This window comes from Capsicum annuum, chromosome 12 (genome assembly GCF_002878395.1).
Source record: "Capsicum annuum cultivar UCD-10X-F1 chromosome 12, UCD10Xv1.1, whole genome shotgun sequence".
Lineage (NCBI taxonomy): Eukaryota > Viridiplantae > Streptophyta > Magnoliopsida > Solanales > Solanaceae > Capsicum > Capsicum annuum.
In genome coordinates this window covers 101111941-101133650 of record NC_061122.1, presented here as the reverse complement: position 1 = coordinate 101133650, position 21710 = coordinate 101111941, and the positions used below count along the sequence as shown (strand labels likewise).

Genomic DNA, 21710 nt, shown 5'->3' with positions numbered 1-21710 from the left:
ATTTATTCGTGTGGAGAAATTCTTCATCACCTTCACCGCCGTCAACGTTGCCGCCACAACTGTCGTGGTCTTAGAAGGAGGAATATTGTGTGATTTGTTTACAGTGATTTAAGGAGGATGATTTTATAAGGATTGTCCAATTTGCGGTGTTTGGTTTGAATTGATTCGAATTAGATTGAAAGTGACGATGATTGAAAGAAATGGTGCATTGTTGGTTAGAAATTTTTGAATTTAGAGCTATAAGTTCTTCAAAGAGACGACGGTGAGAACGAGTTTTTCTGGTGGTATCTCGATGTGTTTGGATGGAACCAATTTAGAGACGACGGTGGGAACGAGTTTTTTTGGTGGTATCTCAGTGTGTTTGGATGGAACCAATTTGTAGTTACTTTGCTGGAGTTCAGGTGTGCTTTTCCGACGAAGCTCTAACAGTGAGGATGGGAACGAGGCTGTTAATGGTGTTTTGGTGGTTGTCTTGGTTGAATTTTAGAGATGGTAGTCGGATTCTATGCCGAAGTAGTAATTTCAACAAAAATCTCATCAAAAGAAATCTTTTTTTCCCTATTTGGACAACGTGGGGGGATGGGGAAGGTATTTCTTTTTTTTCCTATTTGGACGGCGTGAGGGAATGGGGAAGGTGCTGGAACGGAGGTTGGGGTGCCAGAACATTAGGCTGGGGTAGGGTGGGAGGTGGGGGCAGTATTTTACTTTTTCAAAAAAAAAAAATATTATAAAAAAAAATTAAATTTAATCACGCGCTCAAAAAACACATGTTTACACGCGTTTTGCCACGTCATTGAGTTAATGCCACATAAGCAAAAATGTGTTTAAACTATTTGTTAATGGGTTCAAGGGTTCAGATGACAAACATATAAGTAGAAGTATCCACGTTACAAAACAAACATAATATAAGGATTCACAGAACCATTTTGCCTAAAAGGAATAATTGCTTAAATTCTAGGAACCGTTGAAAACGAAAGAGTTGATCATCATAATCTTCATCCCTATGGAGGGAATCTTGAAATTTGAATGTTGCTACACATACAGTATCGCCCGTATCACTGGTACTCATGCTTTTCAGAATGCGTTCCCAAATATTTAGTTTGTCTATTGGCTGAAAAGCTTCGGCAATACACGGAGTTGAGAACAGATGCCGGGTCTCATTTTGGAGAATCGCCAACCAAGACAGGCATGTAAAGCCTCATTTGCTTACAATTGCCTGTATTAGTCCACATCCCAATACCATTAGAATTCTCTTCTTTTTCCTATAGCAGGGAAGAGTGCCAGCTTTTGAAAACCAAGTGTGCAAGAGTAACATGTAAGCGCTAAAGACTGCTCTTCAGCACCAACCTCTTGCTTGAGGCAGATTTTAATTAAAAAGGTGATTGAAAAGAGATGGAAGTTAAAACACTTCCTGCAGTATTCCCGCTTTTAAATATGATAAGTTTTTCTACATTCACAAGGGCACGTAGGAATTTGGAAGGTATGAATTTACGCCTCTGAAAGAATAATGTAAATCTGTCTAAAGCTGATATAACCGAAGCTGGAAACAAATGGTCTTTCTACAGCATCCTGACAAAACTCATTGCTACAAAATCACACCACTAGCATAACAGACATCCGGTCCCTTGATTTAAGGCAGCAGAATCTTAGAATGAAACAAAAAAAATCAGTAAAGTTAGGAAGAAAAAACAAGAAAAGATTGCAAAAGAAGAAATTATTAGATTTTCTTTTATCTTTTAATAAAGGCAAAAAAATTGATACACTAACACAATGGCTTAGAGGAGCTGAATATCCATTGAACTTAATCTTCTACAAGGTAAAGTATAGAAGTAGTATAGCCAAATATTTAACTACCACCATGAAGGTTGAGAGATGCAGAACACAATTATTATTAATCTTTTGCCCGTCCCACGGAAATTTTGTTGTATAAAATGTACTATACGAACGAATCAAGGTTTGGCCTGGTAAGATGACGTTCTTCCGTTTATTGCATCCATCACCAAGAGTATAAGGGAGGTCCTCAAGCTAATTAGAATAATAATGTTCTATACACATACAGTTGGAAAGTAAAATGAGACGTGAAGTGCCCTATCTAGTAGACATATAGATAGCCTAAGAACTTTTCCAGGAAAAGAATCACATTGCAATTAGAGTGTACACAGAAATTCAATTCTCACCTTAACCGGATTAAATACAACTGGAACCATCTGTCTTGGTTTAACCTAGTGACGTGGTGTAAGAACTGCAAAAGCATCAAAACACAAAAGTATGAGAGAGAAGCAAAGAGAGAAAAATGGCAACATAAATAAACAAAAAATATACACCAAATAATTATGTTAGAGAAGCCTGAAAACAAGCTGAAGAAGAATCACAGGCAACAGACCTAATTTGTGCCAAGATAACAGAAAGCAGACTAAGGTGGGTCATATCACGATGAAAATCTTAGCCACTTGAAGAAACATTTCAAGCTCAAATTACACAAGGATGTGAAGAGTAGAGATGACTAATGAGTCAGATACCGAAGAAAGCTCGATAAGAAAAACAATTGCGTAAAGAGATGTTTGTATTACACAGGCATGCTATATGTTTTCTCCCCGCCCTGGAGGGGATGGGTAGTGAGATGATTGTTTAAAATGTTTCAATCTGGGTCAATTATTTTACTTTTTGCAGACAGGCATAATGGCAGACGGTGAAAATACAGAACCATAAAAGAAAAGAGAATAATTTGGAATCTATGAAAATGAAATTTAGCAACTAAAGGAAATTCAATTATTCACCAGCAACAAAACTAGGATTTCACACCAACCCAACCAATTGCTTTTAGGCTGACGGTTTTTCTTCACTATTCGTAACCCACTCTTCATCAGCCTCATTTCCATTAACGAGTACTGCACCATCAGTGGAGTCGCCATCCACCACAACAGCCTCTTCTTGGCCCTCTTGTTGAAGGTCATCTTCACCCCGTTCTTGCACCTCATCACCATTTGGTTCTGCAACCTGACCAGTTAAACCAAGGGAAGTAATTTTTACCAACAACAGGTTTAGTATATAAGCAAATCAAACTATTAAAAAGGGGAACGAATTATCAACTTCACCTAAACCTAGCTATGTAAAAGCAAATGGCTTTTCTTTTACGTCCAATTTATAAAAATGATTACATGTAAAGAAAACAGTTCTCATAATCAAGAGAATTAGAAATGTGTCCATCTTATACCTCATGATACAACTCTCCGTTTTCAAGCGATTCTTCGTCTATTCTCAAGTTGCTGAAAGCTTCTACAAGGGTAGTAGTTGGTCTATCAGCATAATTACCATAATCTGCCGCTGGCGGATGGACACCCCTACATAAAATAAGGAAAACAACCAAATCGGTACCAAATTTTCTCCGTGAAATTTGTATGTTAATATAAAAGTTATCTTATATCAGACCATACATATTGGAATAAGAACACGTCCCTTTTGAGTTCATACTCAAAGCAAGAAAGAAACGAGCAACAAATTGAGCAGGCAGCGTGAAACACTGGGGAAAAACAACGAACTTCCACAAACCAAAGCAGGTTCACCCAAAGCATTATTATTTTGAAAATGACGCTGGCAGGTACCGAAGAGAACATAACAAGATGCAAGGAAAGAAGAACGAGGCAACGAGCTTTGTACTGATTACCTTTCCTCCGCAACTCTGGCTTCAACAGCATGTGCAATTTGCCAGTGCTCAAACAGGTTAGGATACTCTTCAGGGTCAGCCAAAGCTTCTGCTGCTTTTTGGTTAACCTGCATGCAGAATTCATGCAAAACAAGATTGAAGATTTTGTGCTTATGGCCGTGGAAAACAATTGACACTCTACAAACAGCATGAAGTCTGAACAGTAGACATGAAATTTTCATTAACAATCAACCTTTACCATTTTGTAACTTAAGGCTGAATCCTTTGGTTAAAGTACTCTGCATCTGGGTGGGAGTGCATTCAGGCTGTTGGGCCTTTCGAAAACTTACGAAGAAAAATGCTTGTGACACGCATCATATTATCAAACAGATAGCACAGCATTGAAAGAAAAACACAGTTCTATGCCTGGATTTGTTCAACAACTTGCTACCACAGGTGTAAATGAGCCCCATTAGTAAGTACAAAGGTCTGAAGTTTCTTTGCACCATTAACTTAATGGTCAAGAAGCTTCATAGCCCCTATAATAAAGTTGAAAGTCCAGGTGACTGCTAACCTAGAGAATAAGCCAGCTCTGGGGAAACTTTCCACAGTGCAGAATGTACACAGAAAAGCAAACACAAAAAGGAAGATAACTAACCTTACTCAGGTCCTTTCTCCAAATTGAAACTATTTCAGGAACCTTACTAGGAAGATAAGATCTTGCCATAAATGCAGCCTCAGGTATCCGATTACTGCAAACACAATGTCACATGGAAATCATTACAATATGAAAAATACACACATCTGTAGGATTATGAAAAACAGTACCTGTCAATCAACAGTTGAATGCACTCCTCCACTTTACCCAACAGGAACATGCAAAGGAATGTAACATTGTTTTTCCCATGCTCTTTGGCAAAAGAAGCTAGTCCAGTTATTCCTTCAGCATCTCCTAGAGAAGAATAGAGGAGCAACAAACCACTCAAGTCATTTGCATGCTTCAAACACTCCTCTGCCATCTCAAGCTGCAAAACATAGTAAAACGGCAGCAGTTATGAGAAACTGATGAAAAGTAAATAAGCACATGCATTTTGCAAAAGTAAAATTACTAGGATGCTGCAGAAATCAACTCCAAAGCATCCTCGGCTACTTCACTACAAAAACAACAATAACAGAAAACAAAAAGAACAATAACAGAACTCCATTCTAGGCTAACTGAGTTGGATATATGAGTTCTCCAATCCATTTCCCTCCACCACGACCTTGGTTCATTCAAATACTCAGATTTCTCCAACATTTCTATTGGGCATTTAAAACTACTTGACTAAGAACAGAAACAGAGGGAAAAACTCCAACAGATGGCAGGACTACAGATAGAGCATCAACTATTATCCTATACAGAATTACTTGACTCTGCTACTTCCATCAACTACGAGTAAGAGAAGTGTTGATCGAGCAGCAACCACAACAGCCAGTGCATCATCCTTGAGTTGAGAATATTAAGTACAAATTTCTCCGACAACAAGAAAATGTTATGAATCAGAGGTTTTCTGCGAAAAATTTTTGGGAACTAAAATTCACTAGAATATTAAAGGAAGAAATGTAACATTCAACTTCTACATGTTTTCTCTTTGAAAATTCAGTAAGTTCCCTTTTCCTCTTGTCATAATTCCTTCACCAAAAAATTGGCTTAAGGGGAAATAAGTAACAGTTACCCTTCCACTAGACATGGCTAGGTCTCCCAACTGCTTCCATTTGGACTCACTTTGTGCCACTGCAGCAATTTCCTGCATATATAGAAAGAGTCGCAACTTATAACAACATAAAATTCTTTTGGCAGTGATAATTCTAAAAAGAGAGGTTCTGCAAGGAAACCCACATTTCACTACTTATTAGCCCTCACCTTTGCGATCTCTAATTTACCCATCTGTATAGCCAGTTCAAACCTGTAGTCAGGGTCTGTAGCAACTTCTAATGCTTCCTCTATCATGCCTCGTGATTCCAAGAAATGAGCAACGCTGGTAGCGAAAATCGTGCAATCAAACATCAGGAACTATATACTGACAAAGCAAACCCCCCACCCCCCGAAATCCCAAAAACAAATGGGCAGACAAACAAATAAAAATTCAGAGAAAAGAGGGAGCAACTAATTCTACTCAGAGGCTTAAATGAGTTAAATAAATAAAAGGCTGCTTTCTTGTAACGCACCGAGATCCCATCCCGAGACGTCACACGGTGCTTATGACCCGAAGGACCACAAGCTAACCCTTTTATTGATATCTGTACCTGTGCACTGCATAATGTCTGAAATAAATGCGGAAACTAGCCATAAGGTTCAACACATCTATGAATACACAAAACTGAAAACTGAATACTAATACACCCGTCTGAAAAGCCTCTAAACTGAACTGTAGAGTTGATGGGACAAGTCCCCAACTAACTCCGTCTACTGAAAATATAAACAAAGTCTGATGCAATAATAGTAAACTGAGATTCGTCCTCGAAAGAAGAGGACTCACTGCTACGACTACTGCTGCTGACTGGCACTGAACTGCTGAGGAAACTTTGGGTCTCGTGCCTCTGAACCTATGGTGCCAAATAGAACACCATAGCGCAAATGCATCAGTACAAGAATGTACCAAGTATGTAGACGAGGTAGGTTAAATGCAAGGGCTCATGCATGCATAGTATCTAAACTGAATAATCATGAAAATGCTGCACAAGAACACATACACATACATGAATGCATAGATCATAGTCACAATCATCACAACTCTAGAGACTGAAACTCAAATACTGCCTTTACTGCAGACTGAACTCACTACTGACACTGAAATATTGAGACACTGACTGATCTGATACTGATGACTGAGAAAATGGATGTACTTACATCGATGACTGAAATCTGAGCTTACTACTCTCGACTGACAAGATTAAAGATCAACCTCTCTAACAGATGATTAAGGAAACTATTATCAATGGTAAGGAACTCATCATATCTGAATCTGACAACAAGAACACTCAATAGAATCTGAGACTGTGATCAAGCCTGTCTGGCGGCATATCTATGAATATGATATCAAATAACTGTATATGAGACCAAGCCTATCTGACGGATGGTCCATGAATCAATGGAACTATCTGAGTTCCTCATAGAGATAGATGACTGTATCTGACAATCTTGATTTCTGAAGATTGATACTGAGACTGAGACTGAATCTGAAACTGAAACTATGGGAAGTAGTTACTTAACCGACATGCCCCAACCTACCACAGGTGGGGTCCAACCTGTAACCCCAGCTGGAAGGGTGTCAATACCGTGCCACGGGTAAAGACCTCTATCTGGTCAATCCTCTCTAGCAGATGACCCTTACCAGAAAGTCGACCTAAGGCAATATAATAGTCAAATACTCTCTCTCTAGAGGTGACAGCCTTTTTCCTGACGGTGACTCCTGTATCCTATGCTGGTTACGCAGTTCTGGAGGTCAATGATTGCTACTAATGACTCCGACCTCTCTCTCGCTGACGGGAGGAGCCGCCATCCCTTCCCTCACTCGGTGATAGTTTCTACTCCCAACTGAAAGACTCTGACTGAATTCTTAACTGAACACAACCGAATTGAATCTGATACTGATCATGTTTATCAAAAGATCTGACTAAGCTACGCTGAGATCACTTAGTTCCATATCTGACGAAAATGGAATTGAATCACGGTATCTGACTGACGATACAGAGCTTGAATAGATTATTCGGTCACTACCGAGATTAGAATTGAACACTTGCATACTGTTAGATTTGAGTTGAGTACAGAGCTGAGGCTAGATTACTAGCGATACGGACATTACAGAGATTACTGAGATTTCTAAGCTTTCTTACGTTCTGCAATTGTCTGAGGATACAGAGTTCTATAGCTCACTAAGTTCTGAGAATCATGGCTCGACTAGAATTATCGTGAAACTGACACGGGCTCTAGACAGCAGCTAAATTGTCGGGTATAAATACCCCCAGGACTCGATAACATAAAATTCCACCATCATCATCACAACCATTCATTCATTCATCATCACAGTCATTCATTCATCATCATTATCATTAAAGCATCTCTTCGAGTATTTAGGAAACATAACATACCTTCACCTTTACAATCATTAAGGCATCGCGTCAAGCATTTAGGAAACATCAACATATACTAGCGTAGGGAAACATGCTACTAGATTATACTTCCTTCAACAAGGTCTTACCTCAAGTACTTCACACCTAAATCAGTCTTGACATGTATTTGGACATTACATGATTTGGGGAAAACTTCATACTATCATGTCTCAACTTACTTGCTAACCACTTGGCATGTATTAAACGCTTAGCATATATCAGAGAGCACATAATTGGGGAATTTACAACCATCATATCTCGACTTGTTCACTAAGGTCTTTCAACAACACTAAGCAAGTACGGGTTTACACCTGCTTGGGAATTTCATACTATCATGGCACATTTCACTCACTAAGGCATTTTATCAAACACTAGGCATGCATGGACTAGCTCCCAATTTGGGGGTTTCCGGTTCAACATACTATAATGGCCCTTATGCTTCATCTAAGCTCTTTATCAAATTTATGGGGGACATGCTTCGCTTATTCAACCATTTCTACTCCTATTTAACATGAACACTTTCTATAGGAAGCATCATTAAGAAAGTTCATCACCATCCTCACAAGAATTCCACATACTAGGGTTCATCACCACCAACACAAGAATTCCACATACTAGGGTTCATCACCACCAACACAAGAATTCCACATTCTAGGGTTCAAGTTCATAAATCTTGTAGACAAACATGAATCAAAACTCAACAACACATGGAACATCAATTTCAACTCACATGAATCATTAACAACTCATAAACATAAGATCTTTGAGTTTTAGAAAAGGGTACTTGAGCTTCTTGGATGAAAGGGACCCAAGAATCAACATCTACATACCTGGGGAAACTCTTTTCTTGAAGATTCTTGGAAAGATTTCTTGATTCCTCTTGATTTTTGTTGAAGAAAAAGAGAGGGTTTTGATTTTGGAAACCCTAGTTTTTGGAGTGAAAGGAGAGAAAATGAGGCCAAATCCCATGTAAGGGAGTATATATAGAGGTTGGGAAAAGCCCCTTTTCGCCCTTGAAATTAAACTGAAAAATCCTGATTTTACATGCTGGCGCGACGCGCCATAATCGCGCTAGCTCACTGGAATTTGGACAATTGAGAAACTGCACGATGGCGCGACGCGGTGGAGCATTGCCCCCTTGGTTGCAAACTAAAACTATACCGCGATGCGGCGGAATCGCGGAGGTTCACTGGAATTTAACAATTGCCATTTTGGCTGGCTCCGCGACCAATAAAGTGTCAGGTGGCACACTATCACACTAAAATGGCTCCAACTCTTCACCCGAGTGTCGGATTTGGGTGAATTTGGTATCGATGGAGAGCTTATTCAATGCTCTACATGACAGAAAGTTGAAACTAGGAAAATTCCACATGATTCAAAGTATTTCATACTTAGGAAGATATTTCTGAAACTTTTTGACTCGGATTTCCGCTTTACTGAATACGCTCTAAGGCTCAGACTGGAAGAGGACTTTGCGGGGTATTACATTTTTATAAAGCTATATTTACTAGAAAAACAATGCCTCAGAATGTAGGTAAAAAGCCAGTAGCACGATAGCTGTTCCTCGGTCTCAGTCCATTCAGTCAAGCCAGAAGGCAATCGACCAGTGTGGTCAGCGGCATTCATTCAGTGGTCCTATTCAGATGGATGAGACAGTTCCAAGACCTACAAACTAAGCTTGCATTCAACATAACTTATATACGAGCCAAGCACCAGACATATACATTTTACAACACAAATTACAACATTGGCATCTCTAATTTTAGAGATCCAGTACATCACATTCTACAACCATGTTGAAAGATTTAACAAGGCAAAAAACCTGTTGTGATGCTCCTTAGGAATTGAGGGTAAGACCTCATTTGCTCTGTCCCAGTCACCACGCATCACAAGTGTCTTGTACTCAATCAAGCCAAGCAGTAGAGTATATCCCACGACACTACAGGAAAGGAGATGAGTTTATGAATCTATTGAAACAATTCTTGGTTTCGCTTATTATAAACTCACACAAGCTTACTCACTTAAACTCCTTGTCAATCAGGAAAACCCTGCTCTGATTAGCAAGATATCCCAGCAGGTACATGGGCCGATCAAGGTGGTACATTGTGGTCACCTAAAATTAACAAAAAGTGCCCCTAAGACAGAATGAGAAGAGATGTTTTGCAGACAGAATTTCCGAGAGCATTATAAATGATCTATCATACCTCACCACCAACACAATAATTTAGTCTCCAGGAAGAACTATTGTAAATGAAGCAATCCCCGACCCAAATTCCAGACCTGACACGTTCATTGATCTCATTAAGCAGTTCAAAAGCTTCTTCAACACCTTGTTCATCTACTGATCTTCCACTATCTAAATGTGCGGAGACTACATCTCGCTGCAGGTTTATCATCATATAGTAGGAGAATTGTTAATACAATAATGCACAGAAAAAAAAAACTTTTACCACATAAACTTTAAAACTAGAAAAAGAGAGCTATTACATTATACTTAAGTACGTAAAACGATGTATCACTTGCAATGGCCACCAGATCACCACTGTCGGCCCAGTATAGATTCTGAAGAAGATGAAGCAAAAGAACACAGCAGAAAATTAGAACTACCAGCTAGAATAGTAAAGCACAGCTCTATTCTATATCGAGGTAAAGTTTTATATATCTTACTTTGACATTAACATCAATTCTCCGTATCAACCTGCACTCAACCCAATCATAGAAACAAATGAAATCATTTGAGCACATTGCCAATAAAGCACCCCCGTAGATGCGCTCAGCAGAGAAAGTAGGCCGGATGCTCTTCTTCTCCTGGAGGATATCATCATAGTTTACTTTTTTTTTTGACAAAAAGATATCATCATAGTTTACTTTATTTTGAGAAAACTAATCATCATAATTTACTTTTGGGTCAGAATTTGAAGAAATAAACTAACTACTTCTTGTTTGCGCTTCAAGATAAAGAGAAAGTAATTGCATTTAAAAGTCTATTTAACTAGTTGCACGAGGTGAACTAGTAACTTATTTGTCAAGCTTGGTCAGATGTAATTCATTAATAGAAAGATTTAAAGCAGAAAGTGAGGGAGGGAAGAGGGGCTGCGCCCTGAGGTTAATGGATTCCAATATTTGAAGCAATGCATCATGAGACAAAATAAATGACAGCTAATGCAAATCATAAAACAATTGCAAAAGGCATTGGAAGGACAAATTTGGACCTGGAAATTTTTGCTGAAGATCTTAATCTTTGAAGTACTTTCCCTCACAGCATATTCTCCATCCGAAGACCAAACAAATTCCAAAGCTGAGCCAAATGACCTATTTCTCCAAGCCAGAGCAGTATATATGATATATTCTCCATCTCCACAAACAACCACAAACCTTCCATTTGGATTATGCTTCAAGTTCTGTGAAAAAGAAGTGCAAGATTTTCAGTAAATGAACTTCAGCAGTCAATCTTCTAATGCTAACCCAATTTAAAAAGACAGAAAACGCTAATTACTATATTATATCCACAGTTTTTAAACTACTATAGGATGAAAGGCCAACAAGACCTTTTTATAGCCATGGTTTTCTGGCCAGCCTGCGCACACCATGACTAATTCACAGGGTACCTGCTACCTCACACCACCACAAGTACCAGGTAACTATGTCCACCAAGATTTTGATACAACAACAACAACAACAAACCCAGTGTATTCCCACCTAGTGGGGTCTGGGGGGGTAAGATGTATGCAGTCCATACCTCTACCTCTAAAGAAGTAGAAAGGCTATTTCCGATAGACCCCCGGCACAAGGCACGAGATACCACACAAACACATAGTAAAACACAGCACAAGATTACATAACATAAATACGGCACCCATAAGTAATATAAAACAGAGGAAAGCACACAGATTCGTAATAAAACATGGAACACGGACTCATAACAGGAATAAAACCCCCACCAAGTAATTCCCTACACTAGCGACTCAAACTGGCCCTAGTCCTCTGCCCTAATTCGCGTCCTCCAGACCTTCCTATCTAGGGTCATGTCCTCGGTGAGCTGTAACTGCTCCATGTCCCGCCTAATCACCTCACCCCAGTACTTCTTCGGCCTACCCCTACCCCGCCTAAAACCATCCAACGCTAGCCTCTCACACCTACGGACCGAGGCATCCATGCCCCTCCTCTTCACGTGTCCGAACCATCTCAATCGGGCTTCCCGCATCTTGCACTCCACTGGAGTCACACCAACCTTCTCCCGGATAGTCTCATTCCGAACTCTATCCCCTCTAGTCAGCCCACACATCCAGCGCAACATCCGCATTTCTGCCACCCTCATTTTTTGGATGTGGGAGTTCTTAACTGGCCAACACTCCGCTCCATACAACATGGCCGGACGAACTACCGCCCTGTAGAATTTGCCTTTAAGCTTGGGTGGCACCTTCTTATCACACAGCACCCCCGACGCGAGCTTCCACTTCATCCATCCCGCCCCAATACGGTGCGAGACATCCTCGTCAATCTCACCGTTACTCTGGATCACGGACCCGAGATACTTGAAACTCTCCCTCTTACATACCTCCTGTGATTCCAGCTTCACTACTACCTCATTCTCCCGCCTCACGTCATTAAACTTGCATTCCACATACTCTGTCTTGCTTCTGCTCACCCTGAACCCTTTAGACTCAAGGGTTTGCCTCCACACCTCTAATTTGTCACTCACACCCCCTCGAGTCTCATCTATCAGAACTACATCGTCTGCAAAAAGCATACACCACGGCACCTCCCCTTGAATACGCCGCGTCAACACATCCATCACCAACGCAAACAAAAAGGGACTAAGAGTAGATCCCTGATGCAACCCTGTCAGGACAGTGAAATGCTCTGAGTCTCCTCCCGCCGTCCACCAAGATTTTGATAGATGGGAAGAAATCAACTAAGTGTTTTTGTCTTACATTGGGATTTGAACATGAGACCTCATGGTTCTCAATCCACTCCATTGACCACTGGGCCGCACCCTTGGTTGCATGAAAGCCCAACAAGATTAAAATGAATTCTTCAAGGCTATTAAAACTGAAAGCAAAGCGAAATTGGGAATATAAAAAGAACAACTTCTCGGGAACGCATCAATAAAGATTAATCACCCATTCAACATATAAAGTTCAACTATGGTGTATAGTTTCAAGTACAAGGACAGCTTGTTTCACAAAAGAGTAATAACAACAACCTTTCACTAGGAACCTATCTGATTCACTTGTTTTAGTTTTTAATAACCCTAATTCACTTGTTATAAAACAGGTTATACAAGATTACACCAATATGCATATTCAGTGTTCAAACTCACTTGTGGGTAGAGGTCACAGGATCCCAATTCCTTGACAGCCAAAGGCAGTCTTTCTCCATCAGCGATCTGATAAATAAAGCAGACACAGAATTCATATCACTACCGAGGTAGTAAGAACAATCAGGTGCGCAAAAGTAGAGGTAGTGTGATGTATACCTCATAATCTGCCCCTACACTCTTGATATTAACAGTCTGAACTTCATTGTGCTTAGCCCAAACAACTTTTCCACTGTTATCCATACTGGCAACAGGTACTTCTCGACCAAGTTTTACCATGATAGTTCCCTCATCATAACCAATTACAACCCTGTAAATATAGCAAAATAATCATACCTGCAACTAGAACTAAAGATACATAGAACCCAAATGAAAATAATAACAATGGTGTCCGGGCCAACTTGTGCGCACCTCGACTAATTCCACCGGATACCTGCCACCTCCCACCAGCACAGGTACCGTTTGATTCAGTCCACCAAGGCTTGACAGATGAAAAAAATTACCTAGTGTTTTTGTCTCCACTGGGATTTGAACCTGAGACCTCATGGTTCTCACCCCACTTTATTAAGCACTAGGTCACACCCTTGGGTGCACAAGGATCACAACTAATATGATGATCTAATTCTTTTCTTAGCCAAAGATACTTCGTCAATTTGTTAGGCACACAGCTAATAATGACCTTTCCCTATTTCCTTGTCCAGAAAAACTTTTCTAGCTATGAAGCAAACTAATTGAAAAGCAAATTGAAGTTACAAGCAAATGTATGAACTTCAAAGAGAACAAATACAGCTATAAATTAATTGAAAAACCGCACCTCCTTGAACTTCTCATGTAACCAATTGCCCATACTCTTTCAAGACCGTAATTCAAAGTGTTCTCAAGTCTACATGAAGATGCCAACAAACAAAAAGGATTAGTAACTCAAGCACAAACAACTTAAGAGAGAATATAAGAAGTCAGAATAACAAGAATGCATACAAAACCAATTGACTCATCATTTCAGAACACAGAGTCACTGCAGAATATAAAAACTTTTAAGTTAACCAATCATTTTCGCCCCAAAAAAACTGAAAGTGAAAAAGCAACATCAGGATTTTGCCACTGATTAATTTTACCGTGAGATGTTAAGCTTCAGCCTAACATAGGAAACGGGAAACCTACTTCAGCTCTAGCGTACGACAGAAAAGGGGTTTTGAACAACGTTTCAATGTACCAACTGATTTGGCTCAAAAGTATCTCATAAAGCTATCAAGGTCCAGCTTTGGTATAAAGATGTGTAAATCCAGCACCATATGATAGATTATGTTTGTATAACACAAACAATTTGGGGAAGGATACCCATTTGTCCCTCAGTCCAAACACCCACAACACAAAGAAGTTCCTCCAGGTAACAAGGACATGAAAATACCACTATAGTCTGGAAGAGAAAGCACGATTATTATTGACCCGAACAGAGAATCCATATGGACCGATTACACTCAAAGTCCTTTCCAATATATGAATGGAACTGAGAACCTAGAAATGCAATAAGAGGGTGAAAGTATAAAGAAAGGATGATGAGAAACGAGAAGTTTCTATACCATCTCAGGCTGCTATTTGGTTCATCCCAAACTAACTGTCCCCATTTTAGTTTCTCGACTTGAAAATCGGATTTCCAAAAGGAACATATTAGATAGCATATAATCTTTGTTTTTAAGGAATTTAAAAGTGAAAAAGCTGCGCTAACATCTGAAAAGGGGTCACATGTAACTCTTGTATTACTAATTTGATGCAAATAGTTCTTTATAGGAAAATGGTCATAATTCTATTAAAACTAGACACTTCATGCAGCTTGAAAACCGTAACAAGTCCTCAGTGGTGAAGACACAGCTCTTAATAGATAAAGTATGTCTCACACTATATATTGGTTTCAACTGTAAATCAATATTAAAATTTCACATAGCCTTCTAGTTACCTGATTCAACTGATTTAGACAACTCCAAATAATAATAGAAAAAGATTTTCCTCTTTAAAATGGCTAAAATATGTGCATATACATGTAGCGCAATCAATGTGTTCTCGAAGGTAACAGAAACCACTGCCCAGAAAGAGTCTTTTTTAAAAACACTGCGCAAATCAATCTTTTGTCATTGATATGAAAATCTTGAACTAATCTGAGATAATTAGGTAATCCAAACATTACCTATAAGTGGTCGAATGCCATATACGAACCGTACCATCTTCAGAACCAGTTATTATAATTGGAAGCTCTGGATGAAAACATACAGCAGAGACATTGTGGGTGTGGCCTTCAAGAGTCTGAACACAACTTTTTGTTTGATAGTCCCACACCTGTTTCATGGATACCAATACATAAATAATTCAAATCCCATATGTAAACAATAAAAATGGAAAAGATAAAAACTAGCAAACCTTAGCAGTGTGATCATCAGAACCAGTAATCAGATAGGGCTTATCACCCCCAGTGAAATAGTCTACACAATTAACCCCTTTAAGATGTGCATCCAGTGTGAAGTTTGGATCAGGAGAGCCAAGGTTCCAAATCTAAAAACATTAACACAGGTGAATGACATGAATGAATATGTTAAACCAATTTCTTGGAGGAGGGATGGAATGAGACGAGGAAGGGCAAAACGTACTTTTATAGTCCGATCAAGAGATGCACTAGCAAAAGTATTGGTGTCTTTCGGATTAAAGGTGACTTGCATCACATAATGGGAATGACCTTCAAATATTTGAGTGCATAACCATCCCTTCTCCCAATCCCATAGTTTTATTAGCATGTCATCAGATGATGACAGCACATATGGTAGTGTAGGATGGACAGCCACACACCTAATATAATCTGTGTGTGCCTCGAACACTTTGACTTTATCCATGGTATTGTAATTGTAAACACGAATAAACATGTCATCAGCACCAGCAACAACCCATTGCTTGCATGGTATAAACTTTGCTGACCTAACTGCAAAACAAATAACTTAGGCATTTAGAAATATCACAAACGTTAAATAAAGTGAAACGTTGCTCCGGATGACACAAACTAACCTGGTAATTCAGTAACTTCAAAAGATTTTGCCATTGTCTGCATCAAAATGAATTATACATCAACATTCTAGTCGACAATGCAATTTAATGCATTTTTTGATCAATTTTCAGAAGTGTAGATACAATCTATTTTTCATATTAGCTAACCATAGAAGTTAGATTTGTAAATAAGCAAAGAATAGTAGCATCTTGATGATTCAAAGGAGGAGAATACTTCATTTAAAATTCGGAACTCTTGTGAATACCATTAGCGATTTCAGATACAATATTTAAGTGACAGTTTTTCTAACTTGTTGGTGTGGCTAAAACAAGATGTTACCCTGAAGAATGTAAAGCAAGTAAAGGAAGAAAAGGTAACGGATAGAGAGCCAGAAGGCAAGCACAGGTAAAGAATAAATCAAAGTGACTCAAGTTCACTAACAAACTTACCTTTTTGAATAAACAGCGTTAAAGACATAATCATTTCACATCTATCAGTAACTCTCTTCCAGGTTAACCAGGCTCCTAATAGTCAACAACTTGCTAATATCTTGCATTACAATATTGGCTCCCTCCCCACGAAGTATCTGGGTTTACTTCTTGGGGAAAAGGATAACTCCGCAGTTACTTGGAATGGGGTTACCGAGTAATGGCGACGAAGTAGTCAAACTGGAAGCAACAAAACACTCTAATTAACCGTGTTACTAGATGCTTTCCCCACTTACACCCCATGTCACTCTTTCCTACCCCTAGCTCTATCTTAAAATGCATGGATAAATTGAGAAGAGATTTTCTTTGGAATGCAACACAAACAAAATAAATTCCCCTTGTTATGTGTAAAAATATTTAATTTGACCAAAATTTTGGTGGTATAGGAATTATGAATTTGAACACCATGAAGGAAGTCAGTAATGAAATAGCATTGGAAGTTCAAAGTGTTCAAAAAGGAGGGAAACACACTTCCGAGGAAACAGTTTTTTAATAAGATAAGGTAAAGCACTTTGGAGAAGATGCTGATAGAGAAATTTATTCTGGAAGCTCCCTGGTATATCAGAATCTCAAGTTCACCACATGGCACTGTTTACGGTAACACACTGGACAAATTTAGTTGCAAACTAGAGATTTTTACTAGGAAATGACAGAAAAATCAGTATACAAGCGTGTGGCATAGAGTTCCGGGTGCAAACCTTGTAAACCAAGGTTCAGATCCAACAGAAACAGAAAACTAGCCAATTTTCTCCCTTCTATCTAAGTCTTGATGGATAGAGCTATCTAGAACCTGTGCTGGTGAAATATCAATTGTTTATCGTCGCTTTTTCAGGATTACACCCATTGGCAACGAAAAATCTGCATTAGAGCCTTGATGACGACACTGAAGCACCTGCTAAGCAAGGTGAAGTGCTCATGCCTCGCACAGTGTATAAGCGCGACTTTGACAGCACTGTCAGGTGGAATAGTTATAAGTGCGACTGTGACAGCACTGTCAGGTGGAATAGTCCATGTGCGTGCAAGCTGGCCTGGACACCACCGTTTTCACAAAAAGAAAATCAAATTTTGGAAAATGCTTGGTTGGGATACTTACCCTTATAAGAATAGCTACAGACATTTATATCACTCCTCATCTCCACAGTGCTGAATTTGTTGAGTTTATAGTACTCAAGAATGATACCGTTTGTTAGAAGAAACATTAATGACAGGGAAGTTCAAAGAACATGTGACTTGAAGCAAACTTCTAGACAACACTGTTCTGAATCTATATCAGTGTCATTCACTAAATGGGGGAGATTATCAGATGGAGACGATGTTCTAAAAATCTAACACAGATTGCTGGTCATGAAAAAGATTTGGCACAGAAAGACACCTCTACAGTTTTCCTGTTTTTCTTGGTTAGTGGCTAGGGAAACCTGCCTCGCACAAACTAATCTTCAGAGAAGAGGGAGTCAGCTGTGGAGAGATGTCCTCTATGCAAAGAACATCAGAAAATGCTAGTCAATCTATTTTGCACTGCAAGGTGACTCGCCAGCAGTGGTGCAAGTTTTTAGCCGTACTGGGACCAGGCCACACTCCAGTTGAGCTTCTGAAGTCTGGAACAGAATGAAATAAATAAGAGTAATCAACAAATCCAGAATACTATCCCCAGGCCGTTTCGTGGACAGGTTGGACCAAAAGGAACCATAGAATTTTTTAAGGCAATAAGAGAAATATACTTAACCTTAAGTTTAGCTCAATGTCCATGGTAACTTTTTGGTGCAACCTAGACTATGTATAGGATGTGGATGCTACGTTAGATATAATTGGAATTTGGAAACTTGCACAACTTGTAACTATATGTGGCACTAACTCAATGTTTTTCTTTCATTGATAAAATTCTTTATTAAGTATCAAAAGAGTTTGCATATCATCTTTTTTTGATAAATAAGTTTGCATATCATATCATCTTTCTATCCTTCCATCCAATCTCCCAACAAAGTCTGCTACGTAAACATATTCACACATTGAAGAATGAACACACGCCCAACACAAAAGGTCCAGTGGTCACGTTCCATGACATGTTCATTTAAGTGTGGCCTGAACTGAGCTACCACCAGACCAGCAATTCTAGGTCTCCCCATTTGCATATGAAGATTGGGTATAAGGCCATAAAAGATAAACCATCTCAGCATATCACGTTACGCACATTCTGTTTCGGAACATCCAAAATCTATGGCATTCTATGAGAATGTCACACATGTTTCTCAGAAGATTCAAGTAGAAAACACCACAATTTTTGGTACCTGGGTCTGGTAGTTCCATATGCACACAGTCCCTGAATACAAACTTGCCAATATCCTGCAAGAAGGAAGACAAAGAATGGGCTACAGAGAGCAAAAATTAATGATAAAATAAACATCTCATCTTAATCAAATGAACCCAACATCATACTAAGTTCAACCCCACTCTATCTCCCACTTAGAATATAAACAAAAAGTTAATACATATTTTTCTTTTCCTAGAAAAGTATCCCTCGAATAAACAATTCAATAAACTACCTCAATTCATGACTATTTGATGTCATCTCAATGAATTCTCTATATCCATTTCCCTCTAGTAGGGCACAGTCTTTCCAACATATAACATTTCAAAATTAGAAAGCAAGCATGCATCAGAAAACATATTGATCTAAAGGGCATCACGGTGCACTAAAGCTCCCGCTATTCGCGGAGTCTAGGAAGGGCGGGCCACAAGTTTCTTACGCAGCCTTGCCCTGCATTTCTACGAAAGGTTGTTTCTACGGGTCACATGACAACAATTTTACCAGTCATGCGAAGCCCCCTCCCCCCCCCCCCCCCCCCCCCCCCCCAAAAGAAAAAAAAAACACCCTCCAAAGATGACATATTGATCAAATTTCATAAAACGGAAGTTCCATTACCATGGTTCGGTGGGATGTAGATCCACTGACTTTACCCTTTCCGATCTTTGAGCAAGTTTTCTCTGATCCAATAACAACAGTCAGCACAATGTAGAAAAAAAAAAACACTACCACATACAGCACATACAGAACCACCAGTAGTATTCGAATTCGAATGAATGGTACATACCTTAATCTCCAACCTGAGAGGCTGTCATTTCGAGTTCCAGATTGAAAAGATAAACAATGCAGCAAGTTCAATTAAGTTAGTAATAACATTGTCCCAAAAGTTACCAAGTCAAAAAAAAAAAGTACCAGATCTCAAACAAATGAAACCCTGACAATTGGTGAGAACTTAGTAATATGGCTATACACTTATAAAACATATATAAAAAATTCGAGCGGAAGATACCGTCACTTGGCGCCTCTAAAATGAACCGGATCGGATATGAATCAGATCCGAGAACGCGAAAGTCAAAAACGAATGACTGAAACAAGAAAAACTCACCATTTTGTGAATGAATTGAGTTGATCAGAGAATATAAATGAAAAGCCCAAGAGATCAGATGGGGAAAAGATCCAGTACGGCGAAGAGATCTTCTAACTGTGGAATTGCTTGTTGTGACAACGAGGGGAGAAACAGAGATGGAAAGCAAATAGAAAAATCAGTAGAGCTGTTTTACTCATCTAACACCGGAATCTCTCTATACACAGGCCCAACACCAAATGTTCAGCCTTTCAAATCCTTCTTCTATACAAATAAAGATTAATATTTCACATAGACAAGTTACTATAATTTAAGTACCATTTTACTATATATACTAATACAGTAAATATTTAAGGCTGAAACATACAAACTATATAATTTTTGGAAATTCCAATACTTAGAATCATTTGATTGGTGAAATAGAGAATTAGAATACCATGTTAAATAATTATTTATCTAATTCTCGATATGTTGTTTTTGTTATCTTTGGAATTAGAATTTTTCGGGGTTGTTTATACCATATTTATGATATATATTTTATATTATATTTTATGTGAAATAATAATCTCAAAATTACCAATTTCAAGATAAAGCAATAAAATTATAATTTTTTCTTCCTCGAGACTCTCCAATTATATTTTAAGAAAAGATTAAATTAAAAATAGTGTTATGAATGTATATATATTATAGTAAATGTCTATTAAAAATATAGATAAGATCTATCAAGATCTAGTTGATATTTATCAGGATTGAAGTATCTGTCTTTTAATCAGAAACTAGGAGTATTATATCTATAAATATTTGAAATATCTGCTTTTTAGTTTACCGTAGAAAGTTTTGTTCATTGTATCCTTTATTTTATGATCTCTCATCCTTCAAGAGAAATAAAGAAGAATCTTTTTTTCTCTCTATTTATTCTTGTTTTCTTTCTTTATATTTCATAACACGTTATCAGCACAAGACTCTGTCGTCTCAAATTTGAAGGCTAAGGTATTATTTTACTTCTTTTCATATAACTAATAATCTTACCAAACTTGAGTTTGTTGCCTCGAACAAAAACTACCTCTCATGGGGGTTGGATGTTGAAATCCACTTAGATGCTATGGATCTTGGAGACGCAATAAAGAAAGAAAATACAACATCTAATCAAAATCGTGCTAAGGCTATGGTTTTCTTGCATTATCATCTTGACGAAATTCTGAAAATTGAATACCTTACTACTAAGGATCCACTATTTTGTGGAATAGCCTAAAAGAAAGATTTGACCACCTGAAGATGGTCATCCTCCCAAAAGCACGATGTGAATGCATATACTATAAAAATAAGATATTGGGTTCAAACTTCATCGATTTATTGCCTTAGACGCCTTTATATAGATAAGACATCAAGTTTGGATCCCAATGCACCATATTATTGATATAATGATGCTAAGACAAAATAATGTGTTTTTGTGAAAAGTCATGAAAGAAACATGTCTTATTGAATATGCTTCATTCCCTGAAGTGGATGTGGTAGCAATGCTTAATATGTCTGAAAAAAGACAAGTGATTCAACGTACGAATATAAGCGTGGAGGGACAATATGATAATAATTATCAAAAGTGATAATATTTTCACACGCTTATCATAATTATAAGATATGTTAGAGAAAATTTCTTTACAATCATATGTATGCCTCGATTTGCTCTTGAAGT

The 21710-nt window shown here is 38.4% G+C and overlaps 1 protein-coding gene across 5 annotated transcripts; it reads right to left on the bottom strand.

The window, feature by feature from the left end:
• Positions 1-780: 780 nt before the first annotated feature.
• Positions 781-20320, bottom strand: LOC107850418 (coatomer subunit beta'-2). Of its 5 annotated transcripts, none has more exons than XM_016694922.2 (26): positions 20039-20320; positions 19721-19741; positions 19552-19613; positions 18917-18971; positions 16164-16200; positions 15755-16080; positions 15528-15659; positions 15298-15446; positions 13930-13998; positions 13275-13425; positions 13119-13184; positions 11008-11196; positions 10463-10603; positions 10283-10357; positions 10000-10176; positions 9817-9908; positions 9618-9734; positions 5547-5661; positions 5359-5430; positions 4472-4668; positions 4302-4395; positions 3665-3771; positions 3215-3341; positions 2778-2997; positions 2178-2242; positions 781-1216 (listed from the first exon to the last, which is right to left on the bottom strand). In XM_016694922.2, the coding sequence occupies exons 1-24, from the start codon at positions 20039-20041 to the stop codon at positions 2821-2823; spliced, it is 2751 nt and encodes a 916-aa protein (XP_016550408.1). In that variant the 5' UTR covers positions 20042-20320; the 3' UTR covers positions 781-1216; positions 2178-2242; positions 2778-2820. The 5 variants fall into 5 exon arrangements, with proteins under 5 accessions (XP_016550408.1, XP_047256293.1, XP_016550405.1 ...); XM_047400337.1 differs by having other exon boundaries at positions 2807-2997; XM_016694919.2 differs by lacking the exon at positions 781-1216 and adding an exon at positions 1383-1645.
• Positions 20321-21710: the final 1390 nt, after the last annotated feature.

Excerpts from the sequence above, each read along its gene's own strand:
- LOC107850418 (XM_016694922.2), bottom strand. Across the intron at positions 16,081-16,163 it reads TGAAGTTACTGAATTACCAG|TTAGGTCAGCAAAGTTTATA; the intron begins GTTAGTTTGTGT and ends TTTGTTTTGCAG. Across the intron at positions 13,999-15,297 it reads TGGCATTCGACCACTTATAG|ACTTGAGAACACTTTGAATT; the intron begins GTAATGTTTGGA and ends ATCTTCATGTAG.